Source organism: Lissotriton helveticus, chromosome 1_1, assembly GCF_964261635.1.
Source record: "Lissotriton helveticus chromosome 1_1, aLisHel1.1, whole genome shotgun sequence".
In the NCBI taxonomy this organism is placed as follows: Eukaryota; Metazoa; Chordata; class Amphibia; order Caudata; family Salamandridae; genus Lissotriton; species Lissotriton helveticus.
In genome coordinates, this window is record NC_136057.1 from 1,758,539,974 (window position 1) to 1,758,558,068 (window position 18,095).

Genomic DNA, 18,095 nt, shown 5'->3' on the forward strand with positions numbered 1-18,095 from the left:
TGTCCAACACACACACACACCTGACTGATACTACGGAAATAGGACCAATCACAATCTCAGACCACGCACACATATCCCTTTCCCTGAGTGGCAAGCATAACGAAACACCGAGCAGGAGATGGCGCCTTAACAGTGACATACTCGAAAACCCTGCCAAAATCACCGAAATAGAGGAAGCGATCAAAGAATATCTCCAATTTAATGACACAGCAGACACAGGGGCAGCGACACTATGGGATGCGCTTAAAGCAACAATAAGAGGGAGACTCATAAACATCAAAGCACGCATGAACAGGGGCAGAAACAAGAAAATTAAGGAACTGGAGGAGCAGATCAAGGGGTTAGAAAGGAACCACACGGCCAACCTAACAGATAGGAACACACTCACAACGCTAACAAAGAAAAAATATGAGCTAAACAGAATCCTAAGCGAGAGGGCATCCACGTGGATCAACAAATACAAATCCATAAACTTATGCTTGGCCAATAAAGCAGGGAAAGCCTTAGCAGGCTACCTGAAAGCCAAGCAAAGGCAGCACTGCATCGCCACAATAACAGACGCAGACAACAAAACACACACAGCTAATAAGCATATCCTCGAAACATTCAGGAAGTTCTACAAAGAACTATACACCGCGGACACAGCGCTAGATGCGGACGGCGGGGCAAGCCTGCTGGAGAGCCTGGACCTACCTAGTATAAGCGACGAACAAAGAGAGGCCCTAGACCAAGACATAACTAAAGCGGAAGTTGGGATGGCCATAGACTCACTAAAACCTAACAAGGCCCCAGGACCGGATGGCTTCACAGCCACCTTCTATAAACAATTCCAACCGCTACTCAAGGACACGCTTGTCAGAGTATTCCAAGCATGTGCAGAAAAAGGCAATATGACAGACTCAATGGCTGAGGCAAACATTATTGTCATCCCCAAAGAAGGGAAAGACCCCCAATTCCCTCACAATTATAGGCCAATCTCTCTAATTAACGTGGACTGCAAAATCTATGCAAAAATCATGGCAGCCAGACTAAATACACTTCTCCCCGCTCTCATACACAAATCTCAGGTGGGCTACCTGGAAAACAGACTCTCGCAAGATAACACCAGACTGCTATGCCACTTAATCAACCGCACGGCCAACAGCGCGGAGAAGGCGGTCATGATCGCATTGGATGCGGAAAAGGCTTTCGACAGAGTCTCATGGCCCTTCCTCAACCAATGCATGCTCAAGTTTGGACTAGGCGAAAAGTACAGGGGTATGGTCATGTCCCTGTACAAAAACCCCCGGGCGCGAGTGGTGGTTAACGCAGCCACATCGGACACACTCATACTAGAGAGAGGGACAAGGCAAGGTTGCCCCCTCTCACCGGGTCTATTCCTGCTTGCCCTGGAACCACTCCTCCACATGATCAGGTCAAATGCCCGGATCACGGGGGTGCAGATAGAGGGGCAAGCTTTCAAGCTAGCGGCATACGCAGACGATATTCTGATCACCACAAACAACCCAGAAGAGTCAATTAAGGCACTCGTGCAAACAATAGAGGAGTATGCACATGTCTCAGGCTACAAGCTCAACAGGGAGAAATCCGAGTGCAAACCTATGAACTGCCACACCACCAAGGCTGTCCTGGGAACATCCGGCCTAGCATGGCAAACGAAACCCCTAAAATACCTAGGCCTCCTCTTTGGTAGGGACTTAAGATCGACACTGGACCACAACGAGGAAGCGATGCTAAAAAAAATTAAGTCCAAGCTAGACACATGGGGCCCCAAATTCATAAGCTGGTGGGGAAGGATCGAGACAATAAAGATGATGGTCACCCCCATGCTAAACTACCTGCTCTCCATGCTGCCTCTCACACTCACATCCGAATTCCACAAACGCCTAGACAAAAGCATCAACATGTTCCTCTGGGGAGGGAAAAAACCAAGAATGAGCCTAGCGAAACTCAGACTCAAAAAAGAACAAGGCGGACTGAACCTCACAAACTACAAAGCCTTCCAGAAGGCATCCCTGGCCAAACAGGGACTACACTGGATTGCCCCCACGCCAGACTACATGCCGGTATGGCTGGACCTGGAAAGGTGTATTCTGGGTGGCGCAGACCCAATTATGGCCCTCACGGCCCACAAGCACCCAGAAGCCAAAAACGCAATAATTCACAACACAAAGATAGCGCTGCTAAGAGTAGACAGGGAAATGGCAGTAAGTATCAAAGGCACCAAATGGGAATCTCTGTGGCATAACACCAAAGTCACATACAAAGGGAAAACACTAGACAGCAAGGTATGGCGAAGCAGAGGCATCACTACGCCTTCGCAACTAGAGGCAGGGAACAACCCACTCTCCTACACGGCACTACAGCAGACAACCTCCCTACCTAACAAGGAGTTCTACGAATTCCTCAAAATAAAAGCAGCTGTCACCAAAGCAGGACTAACGAAACAGACACCCACCATCATACAATACGCGCAAAACTTAAACAAGACGGGCCACCAAACAGCACAAATCTACAAGCTAATTACACCACGCACCACAACCCTAAACAACAAGACGCTGGCATTCTGGGAGGAGACCATACAGAGACAGTTCAACGAAGTAGAAAGAGCCAAACTATGGACGGCAGCGTCCAAAAACAAAATCACGCCACAGCTAGCACAAACCAAATATTGGCTACTCCACAGGTTGCACTGGACACCAGCGAAACTAGGGAGGGTTGGAGCCAGGGATAGCAGCACATGTTGGAACTGCCAGATGGCCACGGGAGATCTATCTCACATGTTATACGAATGCACCAAAGTCAAAGCTTTCTGGGGCAAGGTCTATAACGTCATAGACACAATACCGGGAAGTAAGATACAAAGAGGACTAGCCGGGGTAGCCACTGCCTTCCTAGCAACAGAACTCCAGTCCAAAGAAGTACGAAACCTGGTCGATGTACTTCTAACGGCTGCAGTGAAAACGATTTTGGGTAACTGGAAGGACACCAGCAAGGCCACTTTCAAGCGCTGGTTCAACTGGGTAACCTTCCTCCGGGGGGCAGATAATATCACCGCCAAGCAAAAGGCGGCAAATCACACTGCCAAGGAGAACATGTGGGAAGCTCTCGACGCATACTTGGAACGATAACCCCCCCCCCTCCTCTCTTTTCTTTCTCTCTTCCTTTTCCTCTCTCAGGCCCCGCCAGGCCGCAATCTTGCAAGATCAGTACAAGTATTAAGAATGTTTGCTATGGATATGTAAAATTTATTTTCAATAAAAATATTTTGAAATAAAAAAATAAAAAAAAAATAAGTTCCTTTGTAAAAAAAAGTTCTATACATGCTTTTTTTCTTATGCTGGGTTCCTGGACCCCTCGAACTCAATGTCAAAGAATACTGTAATTGTTCACCGCAACTGTTGATCAGTTTGGTTTTACTGTGCACTGTGATAATTCCACAACTTCTTCTGTACACAGCCTCTCTCAGTAAGTATTAAAATATATATTTTTTAAAACAAAGTGAATCGTGGTTGGACTAGAATCAACTCTCTTCCTTTTTACTCAGACTCAATACCTCATGATCCGCCCTTCCTGGTTACTTTACCTTTGTGCGTCTTACGAATTGGGGGTTCCTGGTGAATATTCTTTTTATTTACTGTATTGGCTTCCTAAAATCATGTCCCATTGGGTGGGTTTGGTGCATCAGCATTCACTCACATTACAGAACTGCTATTTTCAAACCATATTTCAAGAGTCAGTGCTGTTACCACCCTCTAATGCATAAGCACCACATTCATGCTGCATGAAACAAATATGAAAAGGTGCACCAGATTATGAAGGATATAGACCCCTTTTGATGCACAGAAGTATTTTCCCGTTATTTGTGTCCTGCTGCATAACATTCACTATCTGCTGGTGGCCTCCAGTTTGCCTTCCACCACCTGGACCATCCTGTCCCACATGTGCCATGAGGTCTCTGTTTCCCTCTGGCCAGGCTGCGGCTTCTGAGATAGACATGAGCACTGAAGCCACAGAACTGACTCCTCTGGATCCTGCCAGGTTGCAAGGGCCCAAGAAAGTCTAGATAAACCTAGAGAGGTCTCCATGTGATGAGCCCAACCACTTAGTGTGTGCGTGTGTGTGTGTGATATCTGAACACAAAACTGACAGGCAGTCTGCACATTTTCATGCCAAAAGGTGCCTTTTTAGGGCTGAGTCCTTGTGCCAAAACCATCAGCGTCCATAGTACTTTCACTTACAAATCAAGCAATGGTGGCTTGGTAGAAATTGAATCTCAACTACCGTATATACCTACTGGTATATAAATATATATATATATATATATATATATATATATATATATATATATATATATATATATATATATATATATATATATCAAGGTCCAGGGAGGACCGAAACGCGTCATAGCAGCACTGACTTGGGTTTGCTTTGTCTCTTTTGGAAGGAAATTCCGTTGCACTGGGACAAGTACAAGGAATATATACATACATATATATATATATATATTCACTGAAAATACCAACGGTTACAGGAACATTATAGTAAGGCTGACATTTCACTTGTACAGAACCAGAGATATTCCGCCGTTATAGTTAGCTGAGCTAACTATAACTTTCACCCCCGCATTGCACTGCTTATTACGTCACATATTACATCACTCATGAAATGGTCAGTGACATCACTGATCACATCACTGGTGACACCTCAAATGACATCACTTATGACATCACTGACAACATCATCCAGTGACTTTGAGTGTTTCTAAAATGTTTAGGAGTGTTAAGGACATATATCAAGGTGTATTGATGAATCAGTGGGTGTGTGAGTGCCTGTATGGATGATTCAGTGGGTAATGGACTGACTGTACAAATGAGTGATTAGATGTCTCAGTGAATGTATGGGTCACTTATTAGGTTGTCTGAATTTCTGTATCAGTCCGTCAGCTGGGGTCTAAGTGGCTGTATGGGTTCGTGAGTGTGTAAGTGAAGGGTTGTATAAGTGACTGAGTGTGTGTATGACTGTGTCAGTGAATGGGTGGATGTGTCAGTGGTATATGAGTGAGTAACTGGATATGTGAAAGGCAGTATAGCTAAGTGTTGGAGTATATGAGTGACTGTATGTGTGAGTGAGGGATTGTGATAGTGGCTGTATGGGTTAGTGAGTATGTGTATGAGGGGCTGTATGGGTGAGTGAGTATATGTTAGTATCTGTATGAATAAGCAAATGAGTGTTTGTATAACTGTATGGCTGTGTAATTTACTCTATAGGTGAGTGTGTACGTGTGTGAGTAGCTCTTTGAGTGACTGGCAGTGTGTGAGTGGCTGTATGAGTGGATATATCAGTGACTGTATGAATGAGTGAGTTGCTGTATGAGTGCCTGTATGGGTAACTGAGTAGATGTGTGTCTAGACCTATGAATCAGTGATTGGGTGTATAAATACTGGTATGGGTCAGTCAATGGTTTTGATAATGTTAGTGTGGAAGTTGGAGTGAGAGTATGAAAGCTTGCATTGGGGTGTGAGTGGTGCATCAGAGATTCTATGGAGGGTGTCTTCAGTGATATCACTGACCATGTCATGAGTGATGTAATATGTGAGGTCATTGGCAGTGCGTTGCTCAGCTCATATTTTAGTTAGCTCAGATAACTGTAATTGCTGAATTTCTCTGTTTTTTTACGAGTGAAATGTAAGCCTAACTATAAAATCTCTATAACCTTTGTTTTTTTCAGGGAATTTCTAAGTTTTTTTTAATTCTATTTCCTAGCTATAGCGCACATGTCACCTTTGGTATATTCAGTGAATTTCGAAGGTTTTTAAAATGCTAAATCCTAACTATAATGTCCCTGTAACCTTTTATTTTTTTGGTAGGGCTCTCTGAAAGGAACCTTTGCAGAAGTGATGTCACTTTTCCCTCCCACTGTCTTGGTGTACTCTAACATATGTCAAAGACAGAAATGGAAGTGGTCAAGTCAATTCTGTCCACAGATTGACAAAGCCAGGAAACATGCTAATAAAACTGTTTCTGCAGTCCTCAGAGACCATCACATCTATATCAACAATCTGCGTTTGCCATGCATGGAATTTATAGAAATGATTGTCAAACAATCTCAAATGCAAAAACTTCAAAGAAGCCAGGAAGGACTCCAGGAAAAAAGTGCATAAATGTATTGCTGTTTTTCACTCATGTCTATTTATAGAAATGATGGAGTGCACTTCACAGATGAAGGCAACAGGGTGTTTCTAAGTACCTTGAACTCTGCATCTTGTCTTATGTATAGCAGCCATTGTACACACAACCAACACAATGGCTCTTGTCATATTGTGAAGTTTTTTTCTAAAGAACCGATGGCCCGATCCCCATGAACACGTCGCGAATATGGAAAACAAAAGCAGACATTTAAGGACCACCAATACGTGCAAAAATAATACATAACATTTTTTATTCAGAACATTACCCTAAATATATTACTGTATACACACTTCTTTAAAAGCATGTTTAAACTCATGTTTTTGTACTATATTTCTTTAAAATCCATCTTTAAGACCTATTTTCTGGTTTTGTTGTTATTCAGGATTTTGCGATGACCTCGTTAACCGCAATTATCACGCCTTTTCCATAAACTCTAAAACACATATATCCACACATTCTACAGTATTTAACACACTAAGGGTTTCTTACAGTATTCTCTAAAGTCATGTTTTTGCAGAGAGTTTCTATAAAAACCATCCATAAAACAAATGTTATCTTTTCGCGGTGACTCCGGTGATCTCAATGACATCGGGAATTGCGATTCCACCGGACACGCTGCAAAAACGGACACAAAAGCAAACATTCACTGACCACCAACACATCTAAAAATAATATGTAAAGAAATCCATTCTGAAAATTGCACTACACATATTAATATATACATACTTCTTTCAAATCATGTTTAAAACTCATATTCTTGTACTGAGTTACTTTAAAAACCATCTTTTAAACCTATTTTCCGTTATCGTGGTTATTGAGGATGTTGGGATGACCTCATTAATCGCGACGATTGTGCCTTTTCCATAAATTCTAAAACACACATATCCAAACATATTACAGTATTTTACACACTAGGGGTTTCTTACAGTAGTCTCTAAAGTCATGTTTTTCCAGAGAGTTTCTATAAAAACCATCTCCACAACCTATTGTTTCTTTTCGCTGTGATGCCAGAGATTACAATGACGTCGGTCGCCGTGAACCCCACGGTTATGCCGCGAAAGCGGAAAGCAAAAGCAAGAATTCAATAGCCACCACCACATTACAAAATGATAACTAAATAATAAATTCAAACCATAACAGTAGACAACTCACTATATAAGTAACTCTATAAAAACATTTATCAAAATCTCAATATGTCTATGCCAATGTGTATTAATAATTAACAAATTTTTTTAAATATTGCCACCAATATTCGCTACGACGTTGATAGTCACAATATCCCAGCAATCGTACAAATTTATTTTGGACACATAACTTGTGTCACTAACACCCATATTTCTCAAATAACATGGTCAGGGTACCGCTACTCTGACTACTTATGTTAGCTTTTTCACAAATTTTCAGCACCAGGAACTGTTCCAGAGCATTAACAAGGCGGGCGCAACTTTCCGTTCACGTTTCGTCCAGCCAATCAGAGCATTCTCGTTGGTGTGTGCATTCGCACCATAGCTTAAACTTACATTTCTCAACAATTACTGAACAGATTTACACCAAATAAGCAAAAGGCACTTCTTTGAACCAACTTGTACCTCCCTGCCAAATTTGGTGTAAGTCCGTTCAGCGGTTCGGGCTGTAGCTGTGGCTAAAGGCTCCTATGGGAATTAACATTAGAAACGCATCCTTATTTCACGCCCCAAATTCTTGGTCCCCACTGCACAATCACCCCCAATCTTTCCTTGACAACCAAGACCTACCGTGACACATTTTGTTTCGGAAAATTTCATTAAATTGGTCAAATGACGCCAAAGTTATAGGCAAGTCAAAAAATGCTTTTTGTATGAAACTAGGTTCTAATGATAACTACCTACTGGCGACCACCAGTAGTTAATACAAGGCACAATTCTTAAAAAAATTAAGCCGGGAACTAACCAAGTTAAGCAGTATGCAACTGACATCAAGGCGCATGACATCATAGTGTGTACCGTGATGGCACGTGACATCGCACGTGCCATCACATGAAATGGTATCACAACCCATGACCTCTCTGGAAGTGACATTACAAGAAGTGACATCAGATCCTAATACCTCACAAATATGTTCAGCAGGTCTATCATGAGCACATTTGAGCCAATTACAATATTTAACAAATGAGATTTAACATCCAAAAAGTGACACAACTCTAATGCAAAATCTGGGCCTCAATTTACACATTTGATTTTTAAAACCATTGGCAACAAGCAGAAAGATGGCAGTAAATCTGCTTAATTGGTTGCAAAACCTGCATTTTAAAATATATTAAGGGGATTTATGTGCTGCAGAGATCTTAGTGTGGCAACAAAATTTCAGGGAATAATGATAAAATAACTCTGACGGTTAACATATTTGCTGGAGAGATCTGTGTTTTGTCTAGTAGCAGTTTTACACCAAAGTCACATGGAGAGCTGATATATCTCCTGCAAAGCACATTATGTAACACACAGATGACAGATTTTTATTTTAAGTAAATGGGTATGTTGGTTACTGCTTTTAACACAGAGATCGTTATGTTACCTGCAGCTCATGAATTGGAATCCTTCTAATATATTACAGTGAGCTATGATGGGCTGTGGCTTCTCTGCCATGCAACGCTCACTGTCATATATAACAGTAGCACTAAAATTATATATATATATATATATATATTGGTTGTTATTTGTGTAAATACTGGGACAGCCTAACTCATCTAACATTCTTACAGTGCATGAATATGTCTTATATACAGGGACTGAATAAAGTCAAAAGCATGCCTCCCTTATGTACCTTTGAAGTGATAATATGTGTGCTTTTGTTTTCTCTCCTTTAAATTAAGGTGTAAGGCTCCGGATAGCTCCCAGCCAGGATACTCCCCAAAAAATGAAGAATGATGGCCCCTTAATTTTGGCCGTAGTTGTGGGGCCAGCACGTTGCTGATCAAAACCAAAGCAGACAATGTGCAGGTGCTGCTGCATGTGTATGTGTCATCAGACACCGAGACCAGTTCTGCATATTTCTGTGGGGCCCAACCTCTTGGCAGGGTAGACGGCTTTTGTATGCGCATGTATACCCTCGACTTTGGCCCTGTAAATATACATGCATCAGCAGTGGCATAACAAAACTTGATGGGGTCTCCCTGGAAATACAAAAAGGGCCCCCCGCACCTGAACACAGTCAGGAGCTCTAGGGCCGGGGTCCTGCTGCCTGTGCACAATGCCAGAGGCGGCCCCCTGGACCTCCGCAGGGGCTGCAGGGCAATGTTCTGCCACTGTGCCTCAGCATATTACCTCCCCCAAAAGACAGCATGTGCCTAACTTGATACCCAGTCAGACCCAGTCTGGACTATTACGGCCATGTTGTTTGATCTTCTGTTGTGTCACATGCCAGCCTTCCGTTCTTCTAATGTTAGCTTGTCAATGATTGCCAATGTATTGGTGTGTGTTTTTATACATATGAATAAATACACGAAATAGGAATAGCAAAAAAAGATGTAATAGAAAGAAATCAGTTATGGGAAAACCGCCTGTGTATAAAAATGGATCTTCTTTATTGGTCTTGGTCACCCTGAGGGGTCCAGTTCGTTTTCTATTAAACTGCGAATACATAAATAAACACTGGCCTCAAAGGCGCAGACTTGGTTGATCCCTAGAACTCTCTGGTATCGTTAATAGTTACTCATTTGAAATGTTAATAACAGTCCTACCTATTATTTTACTCTCCTATGGAGGGGCCACCATGGTCCAGATTTCAAAGACCCTAGGATAGTGGATGAGAGGCAATGTGAGGGGGGTCCGGTCTCTTTAACGAAATGTGGATGTAAATGTTTTTTCGTTTAATTTTATTTTCATTGTCTGACAAAATAAAAGTTTACCTTTCAATATTACTTTCACATTTTACATATTCATAAAAGTACTTAGAATAATTAAATTGAACTGTTCAAATCATTCTGAGAGCATAAATCGTGCTTACAAAATGATTTTAGCAAATGTCAATTCACTTAAAACAATGGCATCAATAAATACACCTGAGATTTAAAAATTACTAGACAACGCTTTTCGATGTTTATTTTGGCAGTCAGTCCCTCATTTCTGTTATCTCTATTATCTTGCTTTCTTTTTTGATCTCTCTCTCTATCTCTCTTACCTTTTTTTCTCTTTCTCTCCCGCCCTACACCTCTGTCCATCTCTGACCTTTTACTTTTGCATACTCTTCCAATTTACCTGTTGGCTGGCATGTCTCTTCCTGAATACAAAGTCAGGTCACTTTTGATTTCTTTCAGAATGGGTACACTGCTGCCAGTTTCTTTTGCGATACAAAAGGGGATGATGGACGGAGCGTTTGAGCAAATCAAACACTCACCCCCAGTCAACTGATCAGGGTTTAATCCATCACCATTCTTTAGCTCACTCAGCCACCCCAGTTCAGACAGTTCGGAAACAAGCATCCTGGGACCGGTTTCGGATTCATAATCCTCATCAGCCAGGCTATCTTGAATCCACTGGATTCAAGATAGCCTGGCTGATGAGGATTATGAATCCGAAACCGGTCCCAGGATGCTTGTTTCCGGTCCAGTGAAGGCATGGCTTGGCAGTTCGGGCTGGACTGTTCCCATGAGGCACAGGGTCAGACTGATTTGCATATGGCCATGTCTGAACTGGGGTGGCTGAGGGAGCAAAAGAATGGTGATGGATTAAACCCAGACCAGTTGACTTTGGGTGAGTGTTTGATTTTCTCAAACGCTCCATCCATCATCCCCTTTTGTATCGCTTTGTTCGCCCTAAGTGTGGCAGGGTATGCTCAGACGTGAGTCCCTTGCTCACTTGGCCACTGGATTCAAGATAGCATGGCTGATGAGGATTATAAACCTGAAACCCGTCCCAGGATGCTTGTTTCCGGTCCAGGGAAGACATGGTTTAGCAGTTCGGGCTGGACTGTTCCCATGAGGCACAGGGTTTGCATATGGCCATGTCTGAACTGGGGTGGCTGAGTGAGCTAAAGAATGGTGATGGTTTAAACCCAGATCAGTTGACTGGGGGTGAGTGTTTGATTTGCTCAAACGCTCCGTCCATCATCCCCTTTTGTATCGCTTTGTTTGCCCTAAGTGTGGCAGGGTATGCTCAGACGTGAGTCCCTTGCTCACTTGGCCACTGGATTCAAGATAGCCTGGCTGATGAGGATTATGAATCCGAAACCGGTCCCAGGATGCTTGTTTCCGGTCCAAGGAAGACATGGCTTGGCAGTTCGGGCTGGACTGTTCCCATGAGGCACAGGGTCAGACTGATTTGCATATGGCCATGTCTGAACTGGGGTGGCTGAGTGAGCTAAAGAATGGTGATGGATTAAACCCAGATCAGTTGACTGGGGGTGAGTGTTTGATTTGCTCAAACGCTCCGTCCATCATCCCCTTTTGTATCGCTTTGTTCGCCCTAAGTGTGGCAGGGTATGCTCAGAGGTGAGTCCCTTGCTCACTTGGCCACTGGATTCAAGATAGCCTGGCTGATGAGGATTATGAATCCGAACCCGGTCCCAGGATGCTTGTTTCCAGTCCAGGGAAGACATGGCTTGGCAGTTCAGGCTGGACTGTTCCCATGAGTCACAGGGTCAGACTGATTTGCATATGGCCATGTCTGAACTGGGGTGGCTGAGTGAGCTAAAGAATGGTGATGGATTAAACCCAGATCAGTTGACTGGGGTTGAGTGTTTGATTTGCTCAAACGCTCCGTCCATCATCCCCTTTTGTATCGCCAGTTTCTTTTGGCCATGCCAACTGCCTAAAGAAAGTTAGATTATAGCAAATAGCATTGTTTTCTTCCCAAATATGAGAGTAAGAACGGGTAAAATCAAAATATGTTAAAGGAACTTCGTGACATTTTGTGAAAATTATGTAAAATTACAACAAATCTTGTGAAGTCTCTGCAAATATCTCGTGTGTCTATTGAATTTCGGGTAAGTTTGGGGAATGCGCTCCGCATCGCCAACAGAGTTTTTCCAACTCCATGCTCCGCTGGCAAAGCAGAGTTTTGGCAAACACAGAAACTCTGATTCCGCTACGTAGCAGCATTTGTCCCCACCGCCCACCCCTACAATCTGTTACCATTTTCCTAGTACATGCAGAATACTGGCCCCTATTTTCCGAAGAAGGCCGCCTCAGTGTGGGGTTTCCATTGGGGGTGCTGACTGCCCTTCCGCTCCCACGCGCCTCTCTGGTACCCAATCAGCGATCAATCTCTGCTTCTTTGTGCCAATACTGCCGCTGCATGACACATCTTGGGAGGAGCAGGCACGCCATACCCCAAGGAGAGGATCCTTGCACCCTACCCCACAGTACACTGGATTGACATGCAGCTGCTTCCTGTGGCCAGCACCCAGTTCGGGCTGTTCCTTCCCTCCCAGTTGCCTAAAGCAGTACAGCGCAGAAAATGGAGAGCGAGATCTTCACCCCAGTGCTAGAGCAGTTCATGCGCAGTTCATGCTGAGTGAGGCTGGGGTCGGGGGAAGCATGTTTTGGGGTGCACTTTATGACTCGTGCAGTACATTATAGGGAATGTTTTGTCACATTGGAGTTTGTGGGTTCTATATTTGAGTACACAATTCTGTATAGGAATGGCAGATTCATTTTTGATTGCAGTGACATTTTCATGCCCGCCTGATTCTGGGCTAGAATGCCTTCTTCCAATAGAGTATATTTGGGGCAACTTCTCCTTCATTAAAACATGGTTAAATTCAGACTCCCTGTCAATTGAAGTGGGTGCATGTTGTGCTTGATCTCATTCATTGTAGCATATTTTAGTGTATTTTAATGTATGTCTCATACATTTTAGGGCATGACATGTTTAAGTGGGTCATATTTTTTGTGCCTCTATGGCCTGTAGTACATTTTGGGGGCATGATGGAGGAATACATGGAGTTCTCTTCAATATGGAATATCTGTTGATGCTTCACTGTGCAGCATGCTTGAGGCAATTCATGCTACAGGGGGGTATGTTTTTGGGGACAATCTGTTTTTCAGTACAATATATTATGGGGTCTACTCGTTAAATGGGTTATGTTTTGATGCCTCTTTGACCCACCCTCCCCAATCATGAGTAGTCCTTGATTTCAGTACCCGACAGGGCAGAGCGGAACTCCACGGAATTCTGCATAGTGCAACTTCACAAACTCTGCCCACCCCTGATTCCAGGGCATACTTGCTTTCTGTGATTGTACTGTTTGTGTGTTATTTTCTGATCAAGCACAACATTACACAACATGTTATTTATGAGAAATCGTCTGAAGATTTCAGACAGTTCTGAAATAGTAAACACCAGATTTTGGCAAGAATTTACAAGTATATTGAAAATTTCTCTTGTCCTGCAACATATCCCTTTAAACCAAGCTCCAACATTGGCAGGGTGGTATTTTCCATATACTAGCATACAAGGGTGAGTTGAGCAATATGTGGCCTATGGCAAGGACGTCTGATATACGCCTGTATGGATTTGATTGATAAGTTACAGAACATAAATGCATGGTGTAAATTTATATACTGTGTGCCTGATTCACAAAGGTATACTTAGACCTGAAGTCTGAGATTAGACCTGAAGTCTAAGGGCCCGATTCACAAAGGTAAACTTAGTCCTGAAATTGCAGGGCACGATTCACAAAGATAAACTTAGATCTGAAGTCACAGGGCTTGATTCACAAAGTTAAACTTAGATGTGAAGCCTAAGTTTAGGCCTGAAGCTTAAGTTTAGACTTGAAGTCTACGTTTAGACTTCAGGTCTAAACTTAGACTTCAAGTCTAAGTTTAACAATGTAAATCAGCTCAGCATGTTAAAGTGGAAATCATTTCCACGGCCAACCTGAAAATCTGCCATGGTTCTGATCTTGTACACCAGCGTTGGATACCCTTCTGTAAAGCGTCTGTGATCCTCCACAGTTTTACTTTAACTCGTCTTTTTAAATTTCTTCTTCAGAGAACTATAAATGTTCTAATGAAAGAAATTCGACAGACTTACATAGTACATGTGGAAGATAGGAGAAGTTCACCCCAGCTGCCATCCTGTCTGTCCTTTGCTACACTGTTTCTATTGTCATTGGTTGGCTCCCCCTTCTTCTTTTCATGCAATATAATAGTACCGGGCTGGGATTCACTGCACTTTCAAATTCAGATAATTAGGTTGCAGACATTTCCAATTTATCTAACCGCATGGATGTGACTAACATGTCTCTGAATGGATCCACAGTCAGGCCCGCCTGAATTTTATGCAACTTTGCATTGAATTTCCGAACACACGTTTATGACATTGCAACAGGGACAGGACCAAGCCGATCGATTAAAAAGAGGAAATAGGGTGAAATAGGATGTATTCAACCAGTCACATTGGAAAAGATAGGAGTGGGTATATGTGGGTAGGGGACATCTTTTGCTCAGTTTCTGCATGAAAATTATTACATAAACATTCTTTATTGGAGATAGCAAGCAGAAGCAGCACCTCCTTCATATGCATCTCTAGGATCAGACTGGGCCAGAAAATAGGCCCAGGCATCACACACAAAAAAGTCAACATTAGTGTGTTAGACAGCTAAAGAAAGGACCCATGTTTGCAAATGGGGCAGTTTGTAACTTGTCAAGACATGTTGCATAAGTGTTTTGTAAGGTATAGATGAACGCATGGATTTAACCTTGCTGCAGGCAATGTTGGTTTTATATCAGAGAAATCAACAATTAAAGCTGTCCCAGCAGACCATTAAACAGGCCCACACACTGGCCAGTAAGAGAGCCCATCGCTCACTGCCTGATTATACTATAGGCCGGTCCGACCCTGTGCATCTCCCCGTACAAATTGCTAAACATTATCTAGCTACAAACCACAACTCAAAGTTTCTGCAGTAGCCAACAAGCTGAATCCCATATCAATACCTTTAAAAGTGGGGGACAACACTTCTTATGATTGAAATTTAGCTTCACCATATCCAAGTCATGGTTTCTAAACACAGAGTGAAGATTTGCTGATTTATTTTAATCTCACTTCATCTCACTGTTCAGGGTGCCGGCCCCAAGGGGCTCCACCCAAGAGGCTTCTAGTTTGGCGGCAATTATCAAGGCTGGGTGTGCCTGTTGTATCGTATGGTTCACTCAGAGATTGGTGGGATGGAAGCACCAACAAAATCATTGGAGCTTCCACCCCCCCCCCAAATGCTTCTGCACCATTTTGGAATACGGGGTGTGCATCACTTGACAATCATCTGCAGCAGCAGTGCCTGTCTCAGGGCCTTCACCTTCAATGCATCAAGAGGTATGCCCTAATTACAACAGTCCACCTAGTGTAGATCTCTCCCTAAAGTTGTCTCACAAGCAGGGCTTCATGCATTACGGCAGGAAAAAACAACATTGACCTCCATGCACAGGGAGAAATATAGGGGGGGGGGTGAAATTTTCACAATTGCTTTTGCTAATTTTATGAAATTCTGTCACAATTATGACAAATTGCATACAATCACACAAAATGCGTATCTGCTATCTATCAGTATATTTTAGCGCAAACTGATTCCTTGTGTACATTTTTGATGTGTGTTCACATTTCAAGCTAAACATAGTGTAATAAACAAAAGTACCGCAAACCACAGTCACTTATGTTCTGTGGTTTGTGGTACATTTTTTTAATCTGGAAGCAAATGCTTTGGTGGCAGAATATCATCTGAGTTATTTATTGTACCCTAAATACTATCTGCCAAAATATGACTCGACTGCATTAATAATAGAAAATGTATACCCAATGGGACAACATATTTGTTAACAATAATATTTTTGTCATCTTGTTCGTGTCTGACAATATTGCTGAACCCAATATTCTGACATACAACTCAATAAATGCCTAGAAGGCTGCAACAGAATAGTATGTTACTATCAAAATATGAATATTAAAAATAACAAAAATAATAACCAAATAACTCCAGCTGCATCGTGTGCAGGTAACAGCGGTGGGGCCGTGCGGATGGGCGGGATTTCGTTGGACGGTGACAAGGGTAAATTAAATAAATAATTCATTTTCCCTAGTCCACATCTATCAAAATGCCCCCCACCCGGCCCCACTGCTCTTACCTGCATGGGCCACGGCTGAAAACTCTCAGTTCTGAGGTTTCCTTCTCTTTGATTGGACACAATAAAGCTAATAAAAAACAAAAACAAAAAAACTGAAAATTGTGTTTTCTTTGACTTACCCAGCTTCTGCATGCAGGAATGCAGCCGTGCCTCCAGGAGCAGGACGCGCTGCTGCAGCTCCTCATAGTCGTACGCCCCCATCTCCTCCTGGATCGCGAGCAGCACACCTGAGAGGTTCCTCACCTCCTCCTTCAGCTGAACGATCATCTTGGTGTCTGATTTGTATTGATCGAGGACCGGGATCAGCGGCAGCAGTTCGTTCATTTTGTCCTTCAGCTCCTGTCCAATGGTCAAAAAGAGAGATAGCTCAGATCTTTCTCAAACTACGTGTGCTAGTACATAAGTCTCTCTGTTTAATCTTCTCTGAAGGTAGCTCTGTGATTAGCCAAAAGCAATATTAGTAAAGTCCTGAAGCCCTGTGTTAGTCTCCCATTTGACCCTTCTACACCAAGCAGTGGCTTCCTCATGCAAAGTCCCAGCAACCAGAATATGCCTACCCAACACAAGCATCATTGTGTAGAACAGTGCATCCAATGGGCACATTGAGCAAACGGTTCATAAAGTGAGGTGAATATGTACCAAGCAGGAAGAAAACTCAAAATGAGCCAGTTTAGGGTATTCCTGTGCCTGCGGAAGAAAGGGAGTCTCACTCCATTCGAACTATGTATTGCAGCATAAATCGTTTCCTGTCTGAAATAATTGTTTTCCTAATCGTGACACTACTGAGCAAAATGTAATCTTTCTGTAGCGCTAGTGTGTATTAAGCGTGTACCTGCTTAATACTTTTTCAATACTATCAATGAAAAACTTCAAATAAAGGATATTTCTCATCAAAATAGATATCCAAGCTTCCCTGGTAGGTATATATATAAAACATTCATGCTGAAACTACCCTTAACATTGAATTAATTAATATTGCTATTTTTCAAAGCTTACCATCTACTTCAAGAAGCTGCTAAGGGCCCGATTCAGAGTTTGGCTGACTGGTACTCTGCCACAAATGTGACAGATATCCAGCTCATTATGATGCAATGCACTTTAAATACCGCGGACGGGATATCCGTCACATTTGTGCCTGTGTAGCCATCTGTCAAATTCGTAATCGGGGCCTTAATGTCAAAGAATATGACTTTCCAGCTTCATTGAGTGCTTTCTGTGTCACATTATCCAAGACAGGGAAGCAATTAATCACATGTTGTGTTGTACTATCAATGACACCTAGCAATCGGTTGGTAGTGGGTTAATAATCCATTTCTCTCTCTCATACACACATACACACCTATTTCACTTTCCAATGTGGTAGCTGCTCTCCATGTGTAGCAAGGTTGTAATCTTAACTCCAGTGAGTGCTGAATGATTCAGGAAGTGGTAAACTTGGTAAAATCCACATCTGCAACTACACAGATCTTGTGTGATGAAATTCGTATTCTCTATTGTAAAGGGTAAACAGGTTTATGATGTTGGCATTCAAAGATTTACTTCTTCCCTTGCAAAGTAGAGATCTATCAAACTGCTGGATATTAGTATTATTGCAATTAATTTCCAGAGACCCTTACAGAGGACTATCATGGTTGTTAAAGACCATTAAGCTGTGTCATAGTTGGCAGAAAGTAAAACAGTAACGAAAGGAGACATTTTGTAATATATTTTGCTAGGATATTGTGAGTCCTTGGCAACACTAGAAACCCTCTCCAGACCGAAAAATACTGGTATCGTAGGCCTCAGTGACACAAAGAGCAGATCC

At 42.6% G+C, this 18,095-nt stretch overlaps 1 protein-coding gene across 1 annotated transcript in view; it reads right to left on the minus strand.

Annotated features, from left to right (window-relative positions):
• The window catches only part of OLFM2 (olfactomedin 2), a 456,349-nt gene that overhangs the window by 103,637 nt on the left and 334,617 nt on the right, over positions 1 to 18,095 (minus strand). The window contains exon 4 of the mRNA XM_078659181.1: positions 16,411 to 16,630. Within this exon, the coding sequence (XP_078515307.1) occupies positions 16,411 to 16,630 (220 nt within the window). The remainder of the gene's footprint in view (positions 1 to 16,410; positions 16,631 to 18,095) is intronic.